The sequence below is a fragment of the Varanus komodoensis genome, unplaced genomic scaffold (genome assembly GCF_004798865.1).
Source record: "Varanus komodoensis strain SLA01 unplaced genomic scaffold, ASM479886v1 scaffold43, whole genome shotgun sequence".
Classification (NCBI taxonomy): domain Eukaryota; kingdom Metazoa; phylum Chordata; class Lepidosauria; order Squamata; family Varanidae; genus Varanus; species Varanus komodoensis.
The window spans coordinates 2,653,629-2,674,407 of record NW_025335985.1 but is presented as its reverse complement, the minus strand read 5'-3'; the positions used below and the strand labels follow the sequence as shown (position 1 = coordinate 2,674,407).

Sequence of the window (20,779 nt, the reverse complement as noted above, 5' to 3'; positions counted from 1 at the left end):
GGACATAAAAGTCCATCTTCCATCTATAAACAACAAGAGTCAATGAATAATTTATCGTAACCATTCTAAACATTTTTCTTCTAAATCCCATGTGTTTAATAGGAGAGGAGAGATTACACTTCACAGATGCTTATCTTAAGTACTCAAAAGCTCAATAGTGTGCCACATATGAAGTTTTCTTGGCATTTGTATTGCCCAACTAAAAAAGCCTGTGTGAAATAATTTTCCAAACTACTTTCTGTTACTTTATAAACAACTAGTTTAGATGGTCAAGAATAGATGAAGGTATACAGTAAACAAGGAGACTTTGCCTACTTAGAATAATATATGTACAGCATTTTATTATATATATCAGCCATTAAAACAATCTACTCTGATCCAGGGTGCTCCCCTGGAATACAGTCCTAAATCCTTAAGTATTCCCATTGACCGTTACATATTTTGAACCTCAGCTTAGAATTATTTTACTTTTACATAAAATGAATGCACCACTAATCTTTTTTTAAAGCTATTATCGTTGATGTCACTTTGCAATATATCTAGTGAGCATACATTATATCCCACAAGAAAAATCAATACAGAAGCACTTACAGCCCTTTCTAAAATGGCCTAGTATAGATGAAGACATGCAATTTTAAAAGGAATTTGCCTGATTAAAATAATTACTTGAAAGTTATATTTGTGTTGCACCTTGTCTGTTCATTATACTGTAATGCAACAGTGCAACTAATGAAGATTCTTTTAGAATTATACTCCGCTAAAAATATTTTTAGGAGTAAATGTCACTGCTAAAGAAAGTGAGCACAGTGTTTTGAAAGATACCTTATTTTTAAATGTTTCTTAGGAACTTAGGAATTTTAGAGAGAAAATGTCTGCCACTAAATTTATTGTAGATGAATAGAATGTAAACATTTCTACTTGTATATTATAATCACATAATTGTAATAGTGACATTTTGCCTCTGTAAAACACCTTTCTCACAGTGGTGTCTAATTTGGAGAGACATTTTCCATGTTTTCAAGCTGGTCTGCCATTAATTGTCTCAAGATATTTTCAAAGCATCATCTACTCATATTTCCAATACATTTTAAATAAGGGCATTACATGTATGTTGGTGTCATTAGCTGTGCTAGATGTTTTGTTATAGTGGTCCAACTTCAAGTTGGTTTAGCCTGTTTCTGAGAATAGGTAAAATGGGTTAGTTATATTATTGACATAAGGTAGGGTTCCATCATCAAGAACAGGCAGGCATGCATTTCCTCCATAACTGCCAGAAAGCCAGAATATTCAACAATATATTTAGCCTTACTTGCTTCAGAACAAGTTTGCATAATTTTGCAATGCAATTGTGAAATGGTACTTCTTTTATATAGAAAGAATAGACTGTACCACTTTGCTCCTCATTCATAATTAGATACTATCACATTAATCTAGCTATAAACCAACATAGTTGGCAGCATACCAATCGTGGCTAGTTTTGAATTATACCTGGTTGCTATTATTACTAAAAACAACATGAAAACAGTCCTAGAATGCAAGCTGTGAGCATGACCCATCCCCCCATGAGCACAAGTACAGCACAAACAGATCGGCTTAGCTCTTCTCTCCACCTTTCACCTCCAGTGCCTGCACAGCCTCATTTCTGCTGATGGGGAAGTGCCACCAGGACTCTTTTGAGTCTCTGCTTCCATTCATAGGCTGCTGCGTTCTCAAGGGGACACATTTTGTTCCATGATACGGGGCTTTTCTGGAATGAAGAGAACATTGCTATGAATATCAAATATCAATTGGAGCGCTAGACATATTATTCTGGAGTTAGAATGAGTGATGCATGTTTGTCCTCTGCATGTTCTTTGTTAAGGGTTACCTGCCAGAATATTTTTTCTTTAAATACCAATTTTCCATTGAATTAATTCAAATAGAAGTTGTCTGAAATGAGTGACTTTCACTGGAATTAAATTCAATGTAGGCTGATTGCCTTACCTGCAAGCTAACAAAAATATAGTAGTATATATGCATGGGCATGCCACTAATTCTTTTGAAGATTTAACCAAGCTTTCTATGCAACTAATATATATTGTTAGTAGTGTTCATGTAGGCGGATAATACTGGCTCTTTTGGGGGGAAATCGCCATGAATTTGGATTTAACCCTTAAAATGTTACTGATAATGTTGGCCTTGTCCAAACATAGAGCTGCTGCTTTTGACAGTACAGCATATGGCCCGGCAATGAACATAGCAGTTACATTTTGATATGGGAAATAAGTGATAAAACATAAAGCTGTGAATAACTCCAGATATTAATGCAAACTGAACCATCTTATATAACATACAGTGTTGTGTGTATACACACCATCACACACTACAGTGGACTTTCCAATCCACATGAGCCTGGCCAAAGAGGATTGCAATGGAACTGGATAAACAACTGCAGCTGATTTTGTTCTTTTATTTATTAAACCATTTCTAACACACCATATATAAACAGACCTCAGTATTATTTTTATACTCATAAAAAAATCCACATAGCACTACAGTTCATTTTACCTGTAAACAGAAATAAAGTTAGCATTAAAACCTAAAGCAAATTCCTCAAAATAAATCTACTTACAATGGAGTAGACCCCAAAGCTTGGGTAGGTTTAAGTCTTAATGTGGCATCAAAATCTGGTTAGTGTCAGTGCCAGTGGGGTCTCCATTGGGAAGACATTTGTGCCATGGCCAAGAAGGTCCTCTCTCAGATTGCAATACATATAATTCCAAATGGTTGGCCATAGTCCCCTCAACAAAAATTAATACTCAGGTATTAATATTCATTTTCTGAGCTATTGCCACAAAAATTGCTTTATTATTTATCTTTACTGGCCAGAACATGGCAATCACCTCTGAAAGAGAGCTCAGATCTCCCGGTTGTGTCCTATGTGTGCCAAGCCAGCAGATAATTAGCTTCAGTGGAGATTCATTCCTTTCTATTTTTTAGTTGAATGTAGAAAGTTAAGGGAGGTAGGAAAATGAGTTGCATCCCTAATTAATTTAGTGAAGTTGAAATGTTATAAAACATGGTACTGCCATGTTTTGCAAAGAGTAGCAGTTTTAAAATTAGTTTTATTTATATCAGGCAGCATACTCTGTTCCTACATCCTGTCCTGAGGTTTCCATCACAGATAACAACCAACCGGTGCTTTCTGGATATGTGCCTTTAAATTACCTAAGAAATACTACCAGCTATTGGGCAAGGAAACCAAATGAGCTGCCCATCTAAAAAAGATTGGTTATGGAAGGGCTCAAGAGATGGCACTGTCACTGTAGACATATCCATTATGACATTTAGACTCAGTTCTGGCTTAGCTTTGAAGTTATACCAGATCTGTTCAGCTAAGATGCCTTACCATAATTTGTCTTTGCATGCAGTAGAGGGAAAACTGGTACTTACCCTAACCTAAGTGAGAAAATGTAAAAAGAAAAGTGTTGCCCTATTAATATTTTTGAGGCCTGCTATGGGTTATATGGAAAGAGATGAGCAAGTTGCCAGTACAGGTGATTTTGTATCCATATGTTGAGCAGGTGGAATAACAAGATTTTACAGTAAGCAGTCTATATTGATGTATCAGCAATATCTTTAAGGGTTAACAGACATTGGTGTATTCACCATGTTTTATAGATTTTATACAGATGCCAGTGTGGATTGGCTTTAAGCTATAATTCCTCAATAGATCCATGAGCCTGCCAAAGCTTACATGAGCCCTGCCTCATTAACCTCATGCCATTTGTTCTGTCTTAGTGTGCAGACACTGTATTGATATAATATCCTTGTGTAATTTTGGAGTTTTTGGGTGCAGTGTATTGCTCTTTTCTGAAACTATTTTCCCTTTTCTTTCTTTTTATGTCAACTTTCTGCATTGGCAGAGCATCTTGGGATTGAATTTATGGGTATGGAACAATCATTCCTTTTAGCTTGCAGATTTTAGACCCTGAAAGATTGAAAGCCTTTTTATTCTTCCCTCCTCTCCAATTCCTAACCAACTCCTTTATGCTTTAGAAGGGAACATACAGCTATAACAGCCTTTGTCAGCTCCCTATCTGCACTTAACTCCGCATTCAAAAACATATATTAACTGCTGTGGATCATGCTTGAGACAGTCATAAAGACTGAGCATTGACCTTTTTGTTAGATTGCTTGGCACTTCTTAATATATGCTTTTGCTACAATCTAGTGTTGTGCTGTGTCTTAGAAACACCTACCAATTTCCATCTATCACCAGAGGAAAAGAATGGCCTTTCAGGGAAGCGGTGGGTTTACAGAGCCCCTATTTAATACACAGGGAGCCTGTATTATTATGGGTGACTTCACATTTGGGACATTCTGCCATCATGAAACCTATTTGAATGAACACTTTATGGAGGATTTGAGGATTGAAAATTGAAGCAGCACATCCACCAAGTTCCTACAAGGCTGAGGAACAATGTCCTGGGCATGAGGCAAAGCAAAGTAGAGCAAGACTAAGTAAGGCAAGGCACAAGGAAAATGAGGGTGGCTTCAGCATCTCTGACTGTCTCTCAGACAACCTGTTCTGGCCTTTTGGTTTAGTGCCGTAAATAAACAGAATCCCGGTGATACTGCAAAAGTAGAATCCCCACCTGAGATTCCTCATATTACAGATTAGGACTTCTTGTGAGTTCAAACGCTAACCACACTAAAACTCTGTTTTCTATCATGATTAAGGATGATTCTAAAAGTGCATGTTGTTGCCTATTTCAGCACTTGCACTTCTGAGTCTCAGCTTATAATGCAGTATCTGAAAGATCATGAATGGAATTCCACTTCCATAATGGGGCTTTCCTTCCCTTTCTTTCCCACTGCAACTCCTTGAGCTTTCTTCCCTAGCTATTCTTGAAGATTCAGGGACTCTTGGGACACCATGGCCATTTGTTTGAGTAGAAGTGCCTAAAGGTCATGCATTGATGGCTCTGCATCCACACATCCTGAATATTCAGAAGTGATTCCTTGATCTGCAGTGGCCGGTCACATGTCACTCCAGAATCATCTCCTAAGATTCTCATTCCAAGATACAGGGATAGCTGAATGAGCTTAGGAATACTATGTTTGAGTGACATAAATAAAGAAGTACTGTAATTAGTTCCCAGAATAATTTCCCATCAAGGAATGAAAAGCAGGATTATAATTTCCTAGAGTAATGAATGTATTTGTTGTATCTGATGTGACAACTCTATAAAGCATTCTATCAAAGTCTTCTTTTGATCCCCAAGTTTCCATGGCATCCCTTTATTCAGACATATGTAATGCTACTGGTCTGCTCTAGGAATGCACCAGCGAAATGTCTTTGGTGCCCTGCTACAGATAAGAGGATATGATTTAGCACTGGTTATTCAAAGGCTCCAGGATCTCGATCCTATTCCCCAAAAGTGTTTTCCTCATTCAAAAGTCATTATGAAGCTATTCTGTTTGATACAGTCACCTCAAGCGCTTGGCTTTCTGGTTGCTAGCTACCAAGCACCTCTGTAATATGGGAACAGCCGAGTCAGCGGCAGTCAGGTAGGCTCAAAGTCTCCTGGACAGCACAGGCTCTGTGACAGAAACACATATCAGCCAAAGGTGACAAAAGAGGCAGTGCAGCTGAACGGGTGTAGAAAGAGGAATGGGATGCAAGGCCATCACAAAAAACCCTAAAAAGATCAGTGATACTTCCTCTTATACTTGGGGATCTTTCTTAGTCTCATACGTAGAAATAAGTGCTCATTCCTTGCTGTGGTTATAGGTAACACCCTGTACTCTGCAGTAATAATTTGTAGTATTGAGACATCCTTCCTTCAAAGCCCCACTTTGACAACTGGAGAGATGACCTAGTGGAAAGTGGCACACCAGATTTGCGGCCAAAGTGCAAAAAACCAGCGGGGAAAAGCCTATTTTAGTGGTGTTGCACTTTTTGTTCTACTACCCATTCACTGCCCCGATGTGCTTCAGTGCTAGTGCCATTTACGGCTTTTTTCTTCTTCGTTGTGTTATCCCGCCCAATCAGAGATCCTATAGTCAATGTAATGATAACATGATGCCATGTAGTCAAGCGTGGTATTGGACATTGTAGCTGAGAGCAATTGAATCCCCTTATTCACAAAGTACGGTAGAGGAAACGGGTGACTGGGCTGACACTTGGTGTGTTGCTGAGCCCTATTAGAAATCCTATTGTCCCACAGTGTGGCAAGTCTTTCTTCTGATCGTGCAGCCTCGCTAAAGTCCCAGGTTACTCTAGTCGTTCATAATTACACCTGACTAGATGCAACAAAATGTAGACGAGGTGTGTGCTTTTTCATATATACTTGATTCTTTCCACTTGGAAGTAATCAGACATCCATTCCCCTGCACCAGCTGCTACATTTAGTCTGCAGTAAGTACAACTGGATTGTGGCAAAAGAGCCTTGCCAGTGAGAACAGGTTCCTTTTTCCTTGTGGCATCTGCCCCCTAGTGAGCATGTCTGCACCCTTTGGGGAGGGGCATAATAATTATTAAAGGGTAAGAAACTTTCATGCAGGAGAAATGTTTTCAGAGAGGAACCCCCGTTTTCCTTCTGACAATGGCACCAGGAGAGCTTGGTAGGCGAGTGTATGAGCCCTACACTTAGAAACTCGGAGACTGAAAAGGAGCCTGCAAGCATGACGTAGTGAAAGGGTGGGGAGGAAAGGTGTATAGATTCATTATGATGGAGGTTCAACAACATACACTTGGCTGATTGGTGATCACAAGCATTTCTGGAAGATGCCCCTGTGAAACACGCAGCCCATCATGCACAGCATTTATATGTCTGGAAACACGAGTGAGAGACTTTTTCTTAATAAGGAGAGGCTGCCTGAAACAGCAGTAGAAAGTTGTAATGGCCAAATCCCCCCCCCACCTGCTTCCCCGCCTGCAATCATATACATTAAATGGCCACTGGGTATGACAAAAGAATGACAATCCCATGTCATGTGGTATTTCTGTCGTTTTCAGCAATAAATTCTTTAATGCAATAATGCAGCACTGAGTTTCTTGGAAACAGGAGGGAAACAAGAGCGCTATTTTCACAAGTTAACAAGCAATAGTCCAAACGTTAACCCTTTCTGAACTGCACTATTAACTCTTCCTGGCCTGCATTTAGCATGATTTTTCTGTCCCTCATTTTGTAACATCCTAAGATTCCAGTTGCTTGGTTCCTCATTCAGTGCTTTCAGGAGAGCATAGGTTAGGAGTTATGCTGTATGTGAAATCCCTTCAAACTCTGCTTCAGTCTTATTTTCAAGCATTTTCTTTACTCTTTTTTCCAGTTATCAAGCATGCTGTGCCAGACTTAATAGTTGACTTCACAACTTTAAATGTCATTGTTTCCTTCAGCTTCTGCTCCTTTTTCTCTCTCTCCCATATATTTGTGTTTGTTTCCCTACTTTGTCTTCCTACTCTTGAAATTTATTTGTATAATCAATACAGCATTCTACTTTTTATTTTCTCACAAAACTGGCTCCCTCCTTCCCTCTCCTAATAATCAGTACTATTAATTTTTTCCCTGAATATGTTTACAAGTCTGTTAATTGATGTTTATGTTGGGATTGGCTTGTAGGAAACACATTTTCCAGCAATAAAGTGCACTGTATCATAGATATGAACCATGTTAAAATTTCAGTCGGTGTTCATTTTGAAGTTCAGGCTTCCTTGTTACACTGAAGTACTTTTCAGACAAGGCTGAGCACCAAACTAGACAATACACAAAAGCACATGTAACTTTACTTGGCTTACCCCTTTTTAAACCTCAAAAAGCTACTTTTAAGAGGTGGTAGGCAAGTTGTAGGAGAAGATGTTTGCCCTTTTCCTCCCTTGGAAAGGAAACTATTTGGAGGAAGACCTTTCTTATGATCCTATATGCTATTTTCTATGAATACTTCTCACTGAATTATATTCATTTTAAGGTATTGAAAGGTTTGCTGCTGATGTTTCTTAACTAGACCCTTTAAAAATCGCTAAGTATTTCTTTCACTGTTCTGCAGCAATCTAGATTTTGGTTGTCCTGTTCTGTATATATTATAAACAGGGAAAACCAAATTTAAGAATTAAAAAGTTGTTATGCTAGAAAGTCTGGAAATTCAGTTTTCCAGTAAACATTTTGTATCTGTTGCTTAATTTGTGATACAAAGTCCTCACAGAGAAGGCCTGAGGCTATAAATAACTAGAAGAGAAATCCCTGAATTAATAACGCAATTCTATACACGTCTACATGTCACAATAAGAAAGCCTTATTGTGTTAAATGGGACTTATTCCCTGGTAAGTGTGTGCAGAATTGCAGCCTCAATCTCTTTTAGCCCTTTCCTAACTTAGAAATGGACAGAAAGTTTCACTGGGGCAGATGTGCAATAAATGTATAAGCTGAAAAACAAAATCTGGATTAAAACACCAGTCATTGCTGGACATGTGAAAGCCAAAACCTCTGTTCCTGCAAAATCCTTTGAAAGAAAAGCATTATTTCTTCCAGACACAGTCAGCATTTCATGGATGGTCCTTCCTCCCAAACAGTCGTGTATCAATAACATGCCACAGTATATCAGCAAACACTGCTCATTGTTGGTCATTGCCCAGTATGATGTAATCAAACTATACACTGGGTCAATGTCTAAACAAATATTTTCACTCTTAGGAGCAACAGTGACAGCAGAGGTGAGGAATTTGGGACCTTACACAAACTAGTGCCAGAAATCAGTCTAAGAGCAGGCCAAGCCAAAGCTATTTCTACCAGATGTCTTATCAGCAAATAGACAAAATCAGCAGACCAGGAAATCCCCCCCCCCGCCCCCAGAAGCCATTCTCCAAATACAATACTAACATGTTGGTTTTCATATCGTATTCCACGAATGGCAACCTCATTGTCAAGACAAGTAGAGCAGTGGGGCAGGGGGGTCCATTCCCCTTTTCTTCTATTTAAACTTGTGTGGTCTTCTATAAAGCATTCCCATTAGTTAATCTAATGGCTTCTAGACTCCTCACACCATTGCCACTCCGCATTTTCCATATTGTTGGTTTATATTTTACTGTAAGCCATTCTGAGACAATTGGTTGTATAGGATGGGATAAAAATGTTCTAAATAAAATAAAATTAAAAAGCTGGATGATGTTGCAATCACACAGTTTTAGAGCAAATATATAAATGCCTTTTTGAACAACAGACGAGGGAAAGGGAACAGAAGACGCTGGCTCATTCTAGCTACTTGGGCCAGTGCAGAGTTAGTATCAATGCTCTAAATGTTACATTTCCTTTGTTCAACATACAAATTATGTTTTGCCAAGTGTGACAGACAAAGGAATGTAATGTCTTTTCCAACCCAAACATTACTTGCCCTAAGAATTACTTAATGATAAAATATCTTTGAATGAGGTCACTGCAATGGAACAGATTTTCTTCATGCAAATATCCTTTTTCCTACAATTATGACATATCAATAATGTTGTAATGCAGCTTTCGCCAACCTGATACCTTCCAGATGTTTTGGACTACAGCACCCAGCATTCTTTACCATTGGCCAAGCGGCTGGGGCTGATGGGTATCAAAGTCCAAAACATTTCAGGAACACCAAGTTGGGGAAAATTGGTGCAATGTCTGTGATACAATGCATTGTTGCCTATTGTAGTTGCAGATGTGGAGTGCTGGACAGAAGTACCATTAACTGAAAAACTGCATCAGTCCCTGATCAGTTGTGATCAGGAACATTCCTCACAGGCATAATTACAAGCCAAACTCAAACCTTAACTGTAGTATTTCTCATGTAAAAAATGCTGTGAGTCTTGGTAATAGTGCAAAAATGTGGGTATTTAAAAATACCAAGAAAGAACTGGGACAGGATTTGGGTGGTGGTGGGGTCTATATAGCTTGCTTTTGTCCCAGCTTTCTTTCTGAGCAAGGAAATTTTGTTTATATACTATGTGCATTGTTATAACAGTGCATTGTATTTTTATTTTTATTAAATGTTTTTGTAAATTTAGAATTATGTTAAGCATTCTAAACTACCAGTTAATTTGAATTGCACTTGTTTTAAACGTTGCATATATCAGTGCTGTCATTGCGTTTAGATTTGAATTTCTGAATATAAAATTCGTATGGTAATAGAGCCATTGATTTCACCTGCAAACCTGTGGGATAATACTCTGTACATTGCACTTTGTTCTTTTCTTTCAATATTTTTGTTCCTTTTGTGACCTTCTACGTTTTGTCCCTTTCTAGAAACGGAGGAACTCTACCAGAAAAGAGTGCTGACCATAACCGGCATCTGCATTGCTCTCCTTGTAGTTGGCATCATGTGTGTTGTGGCCTACTGCAAAACCAAGTAAAATTTCCTCTTCCTTTCCGTATGTGTTTATCACTGAGGGAGGAAGCTCCTGAAACAAAAAGTTAAGGGTGCCTCCCAAACTTGTGGCTTCCCAACTTCATCTTTGCAGTCCCAGTTCTGGGGTCCTACCCAGCCCCCACTCTGTCCCCTCACAGCCAGTTCAGAAAGAACTGCACCGGTTCCCCCCACCGTATGTCACAAGTGGGCCTCAGAGGGAATAAAGGGGGCGTGCGAAGGAGGGGAGGGGTAAGGGAATGCAGACTGATGCAGATCCCAGTCAGGGTCCCAGTCTCCCTCCCTTCCCTACTTAAACCATCTAAGGAAAATACCTAGATGAGGTGAGGTGACGATGGCATAAGATGATGTGAGACCCCAGGTTTGGGGGCTTACATGCCTCTGCTGTTGGAGAGATAGGAATGCACCCTAAATGTGTTTCCAGTTGTTGATACAAAATTAAGCTGCTAAGAACACAATTTTTTGGCCATTGGATGCTGTCTAAAACAGCCATAAAAGGCTTCAGAGTTCCAGCACCAACCTCAGAATTGAATCTCAGAAGTTGGAGGTTCTTTCTTTCTACTTCTGGTTCTTTCTACTCTGACTGCAAAAGCAACAGAGGAGATGATGTTTTATGCAGTGTAGAGAGATGGGCTTCTGCCAGCATATGTAATATCCTGGCTGCACCTCAACCCCATCTCCTCATGCTCCAGGGCAAAACACTTAAACAGCTGAAATTGCCTCAGTGTTTTGCAGGTAGGAAAAGTACACTGGCCATCTTCACCTCTGTGCTTCTTCTGCCCTCCACTGGATGCCCATAATCCTCCAGGTTCAGAGATTTACAGGCAGCTACATTGGATTTCACTGTAATTAAACTTAAGGGCTCATCTGTAGCATTGTAGGAGAACTAGAGTGTGCAGTATAATTAAACAGTATTGCTTATTGGAGATGATCCCTTAGAAGTTAATCTAATTCTTGATCCAGGAGATATAGGTTTGTGACAGTGACTATTATACTATACCAGAGTTCTCAAAAACTTTGGTACTCTTTTGAATTGACAACCTTAAATATAATGGATTTACAATTTTAATTATAAAATAACCCATGCTTTTTCATCATCTTGTTTGTAACTCTTTCAATAAATGTTTGAGCTTGTTCTCACAGCTATGATGGTTAAATGTTTACCTTAACAAATTCAAGGATGTAGCAAGAGTACTTCAGACAAAAATTGCTTTAGAGCTATGTATTCTATTGCATCCCTGTGGGATCATTACGTTTTGGCATCTTTTTCTTCTGCCTCTTGACACTGTGGTTCATGCAGTCTCATGGCATCCCAGTTTTTCCTAATCTGCTGATAGCTGACCCTTGTTCGCCTTAATCTAAAACAAGAAGTGTTCTTCATTCCTACAGCCAAATACATTAAAATCACCTACCATCGGAGTAGCAGAACCCCTGCATTTCCACATTTCTCACACTATCAATGCATCAAAAGTGATCGAATGATATTTTATTGAATGTTGGTAAAGGAGTCTCTATCTGCCAATCCCCTATATACATTCCTACCTTTCTGATATGCATTTATTGACTAAGAAAAGGTTTAGGTGACTTTGGGTGCCATTTCTAGTGACAATGTTAATCAAGTGATAAAATGATATTGCATAACACCATGTCTTCTAAAACATTCTATTTACGTAGCAGTTCATTTAATGATGAGACACAGCTAAGAGAAATCATGCGCACATTTAGCTGTTGCATTACTTTTTCCTCTCTACTTCCCTTTAGTGATTTTTTTTTAATTTAGTGAGTGCGTGACCTTCACATGCAAAAATAATGACACATTTTAAGCTATAGAAAGAGCACAAGCTTGGTTTAGGCATAATAGGAAACCATAACAATGAGTTGTGATGAGCTTCAGGCTTATGCACACCACTGTCCTCTCTGTCCTTTTTTACTGGAGGTGAGGAGCCACTTCGAGTGTTACACTAACCATATAGCCCCATGATGTCCAAACAAAAGGAAACGTTATTTCTTTACACTGTAGTTACTGAGAACAAATGAGGATCAAACTTTTACATCTTGGTTAATTATCAATAACAATAGTTTAAAGAAGCCATAGTCTCCCAAGTTCAGGCATTATAAAGAATGTTTAAAATGACAATCTGTCATTAACGTCCCATAAAAACAGAAATGCACTAATGAGCAATGTTTATAGTGCAAAAGTAACAACATTTTTGGCTTTTGTTTTTCCTTTGGCATGATTAAAATTGTTCCTTATTCCAAATGCAGGAAGCAACGGAAAAAGTTGCACGACCGCCTTCGGCAAGGCCTTCGGTCTGAACGCAACCATAGAGTCAACATGGCAAATGGACCTCACCATTCTCACCCACCACCAGAAAATGTCCAGTTGGTGAATGTAAGTTTTACAGGAGCAGCAAAGCTTATTATAGTTCACAGTGTCTCACAAGTTTCTATTCGACAGCCTTTTATTTATTTTATTATTGTTTACTTATCACATTTCTCTACTGGCCAATAGCAGAGGTTCACTAGGTCATTCACAACAGTTAAAGGCTAATGCATTAACAGGTTTAGAACTGTTGAAAGTAAAGAATATAAAATGTGTGTTCAGGGTCCAAACGTACTTCATGATAATGAGAGTTCCATGTATATAAAGAAGCCACTGGGCATGACTCACAACAGGCCCTTGAGGCTTACATTGAGTGCTCAAGGTCCTACGAACAAGTTTACTGATCTGCACCTGCCAGCAAATTGAAAAGCCATTTCCCATCTGCAGTTTTTGAATCAGTTCCACTCTCCATGGTTAAATATGAGGGAGAATGATAACTGTGTTGGCTCCATGGCTGAATGAGAACTAGAACTCAGATCTCCTAAATCCCACTCTGGTATTTGAACCGCTACGGCACACTGCCTCCCCATCTTGGGCATGCCTGCTGGCCAGAACCAAACCAAACCAAACAGGTGCTTGTCAGGCATTTTCTCTCCAGCATTCTGCCTCCCCCCTGTTCCTAATCAGAGATGCACAGGAGCATCTCACTTGACAGATGAGAGTGAGAGCTGGATGTATAACCCCTGGGCAAGCCACCTGTAATCTATGGGGTAAAAGTAAAAGAAGGGGTTAACTTTTAAAGGAATAAAGTACAGCTAGCATACAGCTAGGCAGCCATACAATTTATTGCTGAATCAAAGTTAACTTTATTGCATGCAGAAAATAGTCAGAATCCTTGCAGTCAGTAACTCTTCCCATCCATTTCAACAGAGGCAAGATTTCACCTGTTCCAAGAGACTGTTCTCTGTGTTTAAATAATGCAGACATTTCCCATATTACATCATTCCCTGCAAGAGCCAATTTGTAGACAAGCTATGCCTGTTATTTAACTACCAAATAGTCAAACCTTTTCTTCTGCCAATTACTTTTTTCTAGTAGTAGGAAAGAATAGACCAGAATTCCAACTTCATTACTTCGTTTAATCACTATAGAGTCCTCAAATGACAGCCAAACTAAACATTTTGAAAGACTAGCTCATAAAAATACAGGGAAATTATGCTATTGCTAACATACTTCACAAAGAACTAGAGGAGGGACAGACAGACAGACAGACTCCCTGCTTTTAAAATTCGGGAAACCAGGGTTTTTTGAGCAGAGAGAGAACATTTGAATATTGAATAGCCATATATTCATAGGTCCTACTTTGAAGCCTGAAGAGAATAGTTAATGGTCAGTCGATCCAGGAAGCACCACGGCTTCAGTATATGAAATTGCCTACTATGCCTTTTTATATAAATAAACGAGAATAGTAAGCCTTTGGTTATAGGGGCTGCTATTATTATTACTATTATTATTATTATTTCTGTACCACCCCACAGCCAATGTTCTCTGCACAGTTTTCAACAGTTCATAAAACAGATATAAAATGCAAATATTTTTGCAATACAAATGCTAAAATTCAATAAAATATATACAATCAAAAATATATTAGAAGTTTTAAAATTTAAAACCAAACTGAGTTCTGTCTCTCTCTTGTTTAGCAATATGTTTCTAAAAATGTAATATCCAGTGAGCATGCTGTTGAAAGAGAAACGGAGACTTCGTTCTCTACAAGCCACTACACCTCAACGACCCACCACTCCACCACGGTCACCCAGACACCTAGCCACAGGTAGGAGGCCAAAAGAGAACCTGCGTTTTGCTGTCCCACGAAAACGAGAGCGTGCTTTTTCATTTATGTTGCAGAAGGGTTTTACTTCAGCAATGATGGATGTGCCTGTGATTAAAGCAAACCTTTTGTGGCAAAGACTGGCTGCCCCAGACTGCACTTAATACCTCTTGACTATATTACCAAGAAACTTTTTTAACAGAAGGACAAGACTATTAGGACTAGTAATTTTCTAGAATTCAGTGTGCACAGGATATCATACTAGACACAGATTTTAGCACTAGAGGCCTGTCCTAAGATCCTCTGATTTAAATTTAATTTTTAAAACAAGCATCTATCTTTTACAGTTACAGCATAAGTGTCTGTGTTGTTTGGAAAATGCACGCATTTAATTAAAATATTTATACAAAATAAGAATCTTCCAGATTATCATTTAGTCTCATAAATATTCAGTTGCTGTGCCTAGACCAGATATCATCCATGAAGTTACACTCCTGTGCAGCATTATCGTGCCTTAATAGGACACCCTGTATTTTCTGCTAGAAATTTTGCTTTTTCCACCATATAATGCAGCCATTACTGTTGCAGTTATTGTGGTAAATTAGGATGTGCAACTAACACAGGCACCTTCTGAGTATCACCTGTGATATGAACACTGATAAGCCATAAAATTCCTGCATGAGTTGTGGCCTTTTTATTTTTATTAACAAACCATAACAAAGAAAAGGAAAAAGAAACAAATATAATAACATAAATTTAAATCAATCTGTTTTAATTGGTATTTAACTTGTGCCCTGCTAAACTGAACCCAGTCCATTGGCTTTATGTAATTCCTTGCCAGGTGCTTGATAACTTCATCCTTGTAGGACCAGACATATAGAAAAAGGCTGATGCCCTTGCTGGGCCTGTGGTAGCCACTGATGGCTGGCATGCTGCCCTCAGGTTTTGGGGGGGCGGGTTGCCCCTATCTTTTTGATAGTTGACTCCGTGGGCCATACCTCTGACTCGGCACGACATGGCTGCAGTGGAAATGTTCCCCCAGCCCATTTTTAAACCACTGGATTTTGTTTGTTTTGCTTGCTTCCTTGAAATCTGTTTATTCCTTCCATCCCAGAGGTAATCTGGAGTTTAAATGACATTCACCTCTCGCCCTCAACCACCTTGCTTTCTCTTCCCTGTTATCTGTCAATTGCATATCACACAATTTGATTTGAATGGGGACTTTCAGAAGCAAATCAGGACATGTGCACCCTGATAATCTGAGTAACAGCTAGGTAAATACGATGGGTTTTGAATTGCATAATTTATGTAGAAAACAGGCTTTCTTATTTGTGTAAATACTTTGGCTTTTCTTGTCATCATTTCTATAATGGCAAAATCCTGAAAGGGATGACTTTTAAGGGTTGAATGTTTCTGGGCACACCCACTTTGTGCATATAATGAATCTCAACTATTCGGCATCACTGTATATGAATACAAAAACTTTTTGCTGCACAAATCCAGTGACCAGACTACCTAGAAACAGGTTGTCACATTCCAGGTATTTTGGCCTACAACTCCCATCAGTGCTAGCCAGTATTTTTGGAGAAGAATCATGGGAGTTTTAGGCCCAAGCATGTGGAGGGCCTCAGGTGACCCACCAGAGCTAGATTACCAGAAACATCCCTTGGCTTTCTCCTTCCTGTCTTCACACTTTAAAATGTTCCCTCTCTCCTGCTCTTCCTAACGGCTCTATATCAGTTGGAGTAATGGTCGGACTGAAAGTATCATCTCTGAAAGCCATTCGGCAATTGTGAGCTCCTCAGTGGAGAACAGCCGGCATGCGAGCCCATCAGGCCCCCGAGGGCGCCTAAACGGCATTGGAGGGCCACGAGAATACAGCAGCTTCCTCAGGCATGCACGAGAGACACCTGACTCCTATCGTGATTCGCCACACAGTGAAAGGTATCCACAAGACTGGAAATGTGTCATTATCTGAAGTATTATAGGGCAGTCACTTTGAAGCAGAGAGGGAGAACAGAAAGAATGAGCTTTACAGGAAATGGTGTTTTTTTTAATGTATCAAGAAACTCAGAGTTGAGAGCAGTCTTCTTAATGGGATTTTTTATGGCCTCCTGATGAATTATCCAAAGGCTTTGCTCCATCTCGTTGTGTGATATATCTTTTGAAGTTGATCTTTTTGACTGTTAAGTCATTTTTAGCATGCAATGGCAGATCCTACTGATTAGTGGGTGGCATTTATGTAGAGGCATGTGAGAATAAGTTGCAGTCAAAATGCAAATGCAGATGTAGACCATGAATAAAGCACATTCCTAATAAAACCAGGAAAAGTTTGCTACTAGAAATTTCAACATTACTGGCCTTCTTTCTCCAACCACCATTACTGTGCCATAAAGATGATAAGAGGAAGGTGCACAAAGCCACAGCAGAGAGAAATTCCCACTTCTCATTTAATTTTCAGTCTCTTCCAAAGAAAGAGAGAGAGAGAGATGGAGGGCACAATCCATTGTCCCTGCACCAGATACTTGAACTCAGAGGCTTGAAAGAAGATACAGCAGCTACAATCCGTACATCCATGACCCACTTCATGTATCGTAGAAACATAGAAACAGAGCGAGTCAGAAGGGGTCTCCAGGGCCATCTAGTCTGACCCCCGGCTCCAGTCGGCTCTGCTCACGACATGCCCACCATGTGCATGTCTAGCCTATCCTTGAACACCCTCACCAATGGGGCCTCAACCACCTCCCGCGGAAGCCCATTCCACACCCTTGGGGTCCTAACTCTCAGGAAGTGCTTCCTGGCATCTACATGGAACCTTGGTTCCCTGAGCTTTGCTCCGTTGGAGCGCATCCTGCCTTCCTCTGCAGGGGAGAACAGGTCTTATCAAGACATCCATTCTGGGCCACGGAGCAGGAGGGAAGCTGGGGTGCAGACAGGAATCAGTACAAAGTATCAGTTTCCTCCTCTCCCACTCCTCCTGGCACCACCTTGGAGAGGTATCTGAAGCTGTTCTTTCTGCACAGGCTGGAAGGGTAACAGGGCAAGGTTTCAGCTTTCGGAGTCCCAACTCTGAGGTCACAGGACCCCAAAACTGGGGCTTTGAATAATCTGATGTGCTTCACCCCAGGTAGTGTTGGGAGGCCATAGAATCGTGTCCTAAATGCATCTTTTTCTTCCCCCAGTGAGGTTTAAGAAGGAAACACACTCCTTCAGATGACCCTACATCCATTAATTGGTATTATATTTACACAGTTCTTCAGCTTCACAAATGTCTAATATAGTTTAATTCCAGATAAAGTTAGGAGAACTATGGAATGCAATATATGTATCACTGATTTTTTTTAATTCAACTGTTAGCATGTTAGGAGTCTCTTATTCCCTCTTTTGGAGGCCTACATTTCTGGAAAACAGAGCAAAGAAGAAATCTGCAATGTAGTCCCATGACTTCATAGATCTCTAGCTAATATGGCACAGTGACACAAAAAATCAGCCTCAAAAACAAAACACAAATAGAAAATAAGGGTAGGGCATGCATGCCTAATAGCCCTCAACTATTTGTACATGTTTATGTAAAAGCAACCAGAAATGCAGGACCTTGGACAGTAAATTAATTAATCAGGAAATGTACTCTTTTTGTGTTATAATACAACACATAAATTTTAATTTCTCCAAGGAATCTGATATTAATATCTATATTCTTTCATGGGTTGTTAGCATTTTATGAAAAATAGAAAAATATACTTATATTTATGAAAAATAGAATATTTATGAAAAAGGGAATTAAGCTATTTCCATTTTATTTCACATATTGCTCAATTAAGGATGTAATGCTATGGCTTTCTGGCCTCATATGGGGGGCACGGGATTCTTCAGAGGATTCCTGGGACCTCAGTGCTGGGCATGGCATGAACTGTCCTGCCTGGTATGGGTTAGGGTCTGGGTGAGGGAACAGCAGGAGGAGGCTGGGGCCATCACAGTACACAGAATCCCACTGGTGCTCCAACTTCCCCCCCCCCCCCCCACCTCCATGCTTTATCTAGATGGCCTAAAATAGCTATCCAGATAAAATTCACAGGCAAAGCACAGCAATAGCAGACAGCACAACCACTGCACTTGCTTCAGCTACTGGAGGCACATAAGCCCCTGAGTTTGGAAGTTTGCATGCATGGTGTGGGGTTGGGGGTTGCACCCTAAATCTTCTATTGCGTCAAATCGGTCCCTCAGATTTGGAATTCAGGAGTGCGATTTTGTTTCTTAGAACACATACACCAGATACATGGATGCGTGTTCATTTAAAATCACCGCAGCCTCATAAATTTGATTTCAGCATTGCTAGTTCCAGAATGGCAATTTAGTAAGCACGCCATCAGAATACAAATGGCTTGAGAACACCAAGGAAAGAAATGTCCCCTCCTCGCTTAACACTGTCAACTGTGAAGCCTTTTGTTTAATTCTTCTCCTACTTAATTTTTATCTGTACTTCTTTAGGTACGTATCTGCTATGACCACACCAGCTCGCATGTCACCCGTAGATTTCCACACTCCGAGTTCTCCAAAGTCACCTGCTTCAGAAATGTCTCCACAAGTCTCCAGCTTAACCATGTCTGTCCCTTCTGTGGCAGTCAGTCCATTTATAGAAGAGGAGAGGCCTCTCCTTCTGGTGACACCACCCCGGTTACGGGAAAAATACGAGCATCACATGCAGCAGTTCAACTCCTCTTACCATCACAATCCCACCCATGAAAGCAACAGTCTACCACCAAGTCCCCTGAGGATAGTAGAGGATGAGGAATATGAAACCACACAAGAATACGAACCAACACAGGAGCCCCCAAAGAAACTAGTCAACAGTCGGAGGGCAAAAAGAACAAAGCCCAATGGCCACATTTCCAATAGATTGGAAATGGACACTGACACAAGCTGTGAGAACAGTAGCTCAGAGAGTGAAACAGAAGATGAAAGGATAGGTGAAGATACACCTTTTCTGAGCATACAAAATCCCATGGCAGCCGACCTAGAATCAGCTACTGCATATCGGCTGGCTGACACCAGGACTAACCAAACCAGCCGGTTCTCAACACAGGAAGAATTGCAAGCAAGATTGTCCAGTGTCATAGCTAATCAAGATCCCATCGCTGTATAAAAAACACTTTAAAAACACACATAGATTCACATGTAAAACTTTATTTTATATAATGAAGTACTCCACCTTTAAATTAAAACTATTTTATTTTAGCAGTTCTGCTATTAGGATTTAAAAATACACAGGAAAAAACTTTTATAAATTAAATATATAATGTATATACAAAAGTGTTATGTGCCATATGTAGCAATTTTTTTACAGTATTTCAAAAATGAGAACGATATCAATGGTGCCTTTATGTTATCTTATGTTGAGAGCAAGTTTTGTAAAAGTTACAAGTGATTACTGTTCCACAGTATTTTGCAGAAGTCTCTAACATTCTGGTTTATTTCCCCTTAACCTCCCCGGCCACCTTCCATTCCTGCCTCTTTTTCTTTTTGTGTACTGCATTAATGGTGACTGACTGTACAGTTTGCAAAAATTGCAACAGTCCCTGTGTTTGCTTGCTGTAGCCCCTGATCAGAAGAGCCCTGTATTGGCACATCTACCTAAAGAATCATAATCATTTCTTCTAGAAGAGGTTTTTAATCTGCTTAACCCTATATGTGTTGCTCTCTGTCAGAATTAAGGTTTGATTTAAGAGCCTTGAGGAGATGGCAGCTCCAACAGCATGCCGTTATTTACAACAGGACAATACATACATAAAATGTAAACCTATATTAAATATTTGACAGAAATACTGTGATTTTAAGTTTAATATAATCAGTCGAGCATCTGCTTGAACCTAAATAGGAACAATCTCTCACACACAGACACGTTCTTAGTTTTTGTGATGGTGTTTCTTAGAAGTATAGGAGTGCTTGCAGTAGGACACAATCCTAACGCAACTTCTTCCGTGCAAGCACCTTTGCAATGAATGGGATCTAAACAAGAGCATCACAATCCTTTGTCCAGCTTCCAATCATTTTAGTGTGGCTTGTGCAAAATTATTTCCTACGGGACTGCATCCAGGCTAAGTTAGCTGCAGTTCCTGAATAAACTATTAGAGCAAGTATTTGTAACCACACAAGAAAATGATAATGGTGGGAAAAATTAACATGTCTCAGATAAAATCACAGTCAGTTTTGAACCTACATTTCTTTTTTCTTTTTTTTTCAATTCTGGAAAGCA

The 20,779-nt window shown here is 39.6% G+C and overlaps 1 protein-coding gene across 8 annotated transcripts in view; it reads left to right on the top strand.

The window, feature by feature from the left end:
• NRG1 (neuregulin 1) overlaps positions 1–20,767 on the top strand; it is a 182,822-nt gene extending 162,055 nt beyond the window's left edge. For 4 of the 8 annotated variants that reach the window (XM_044443986.1, XM_044443985.1, XM_044443982.1 and 1 more), the window contains 6 exons: positions 3,906–3,929; positions 10,255–10,357; positions 12,641–12,767; positions 14,399–14,529; positions 16,267–16,470; positions 19,015–20,767. In XM_044443986.1, the coding sequence (XP_044299921.1) occupies positions 3,906–3,929; positions 10,255–10,357; positions 12,641–12,767; positions 14,399–14,529; positions 16,267–16,470; positions 19,015–19,669 (1,244 nt within the window). In that variant the 3' untranslated portion in view covers positions 19,670–20,767. The remainder of the gene's footprint in view (positions 1–3,905; positions 3,930–10,254; positions 10,358–12,640; positions 12,768–14,398; positions 14,530–16,266; positions 16,471–19,014) is intronic. The other 4 variants (XM_044443984.1, XM_044443983.1, XM_044443981.1 and 1 more) reach the window with 1 other exon arrangement.
• The last annotated feature ends 12 nt before the right edge of the window (positions 20,768–20,779 follow it).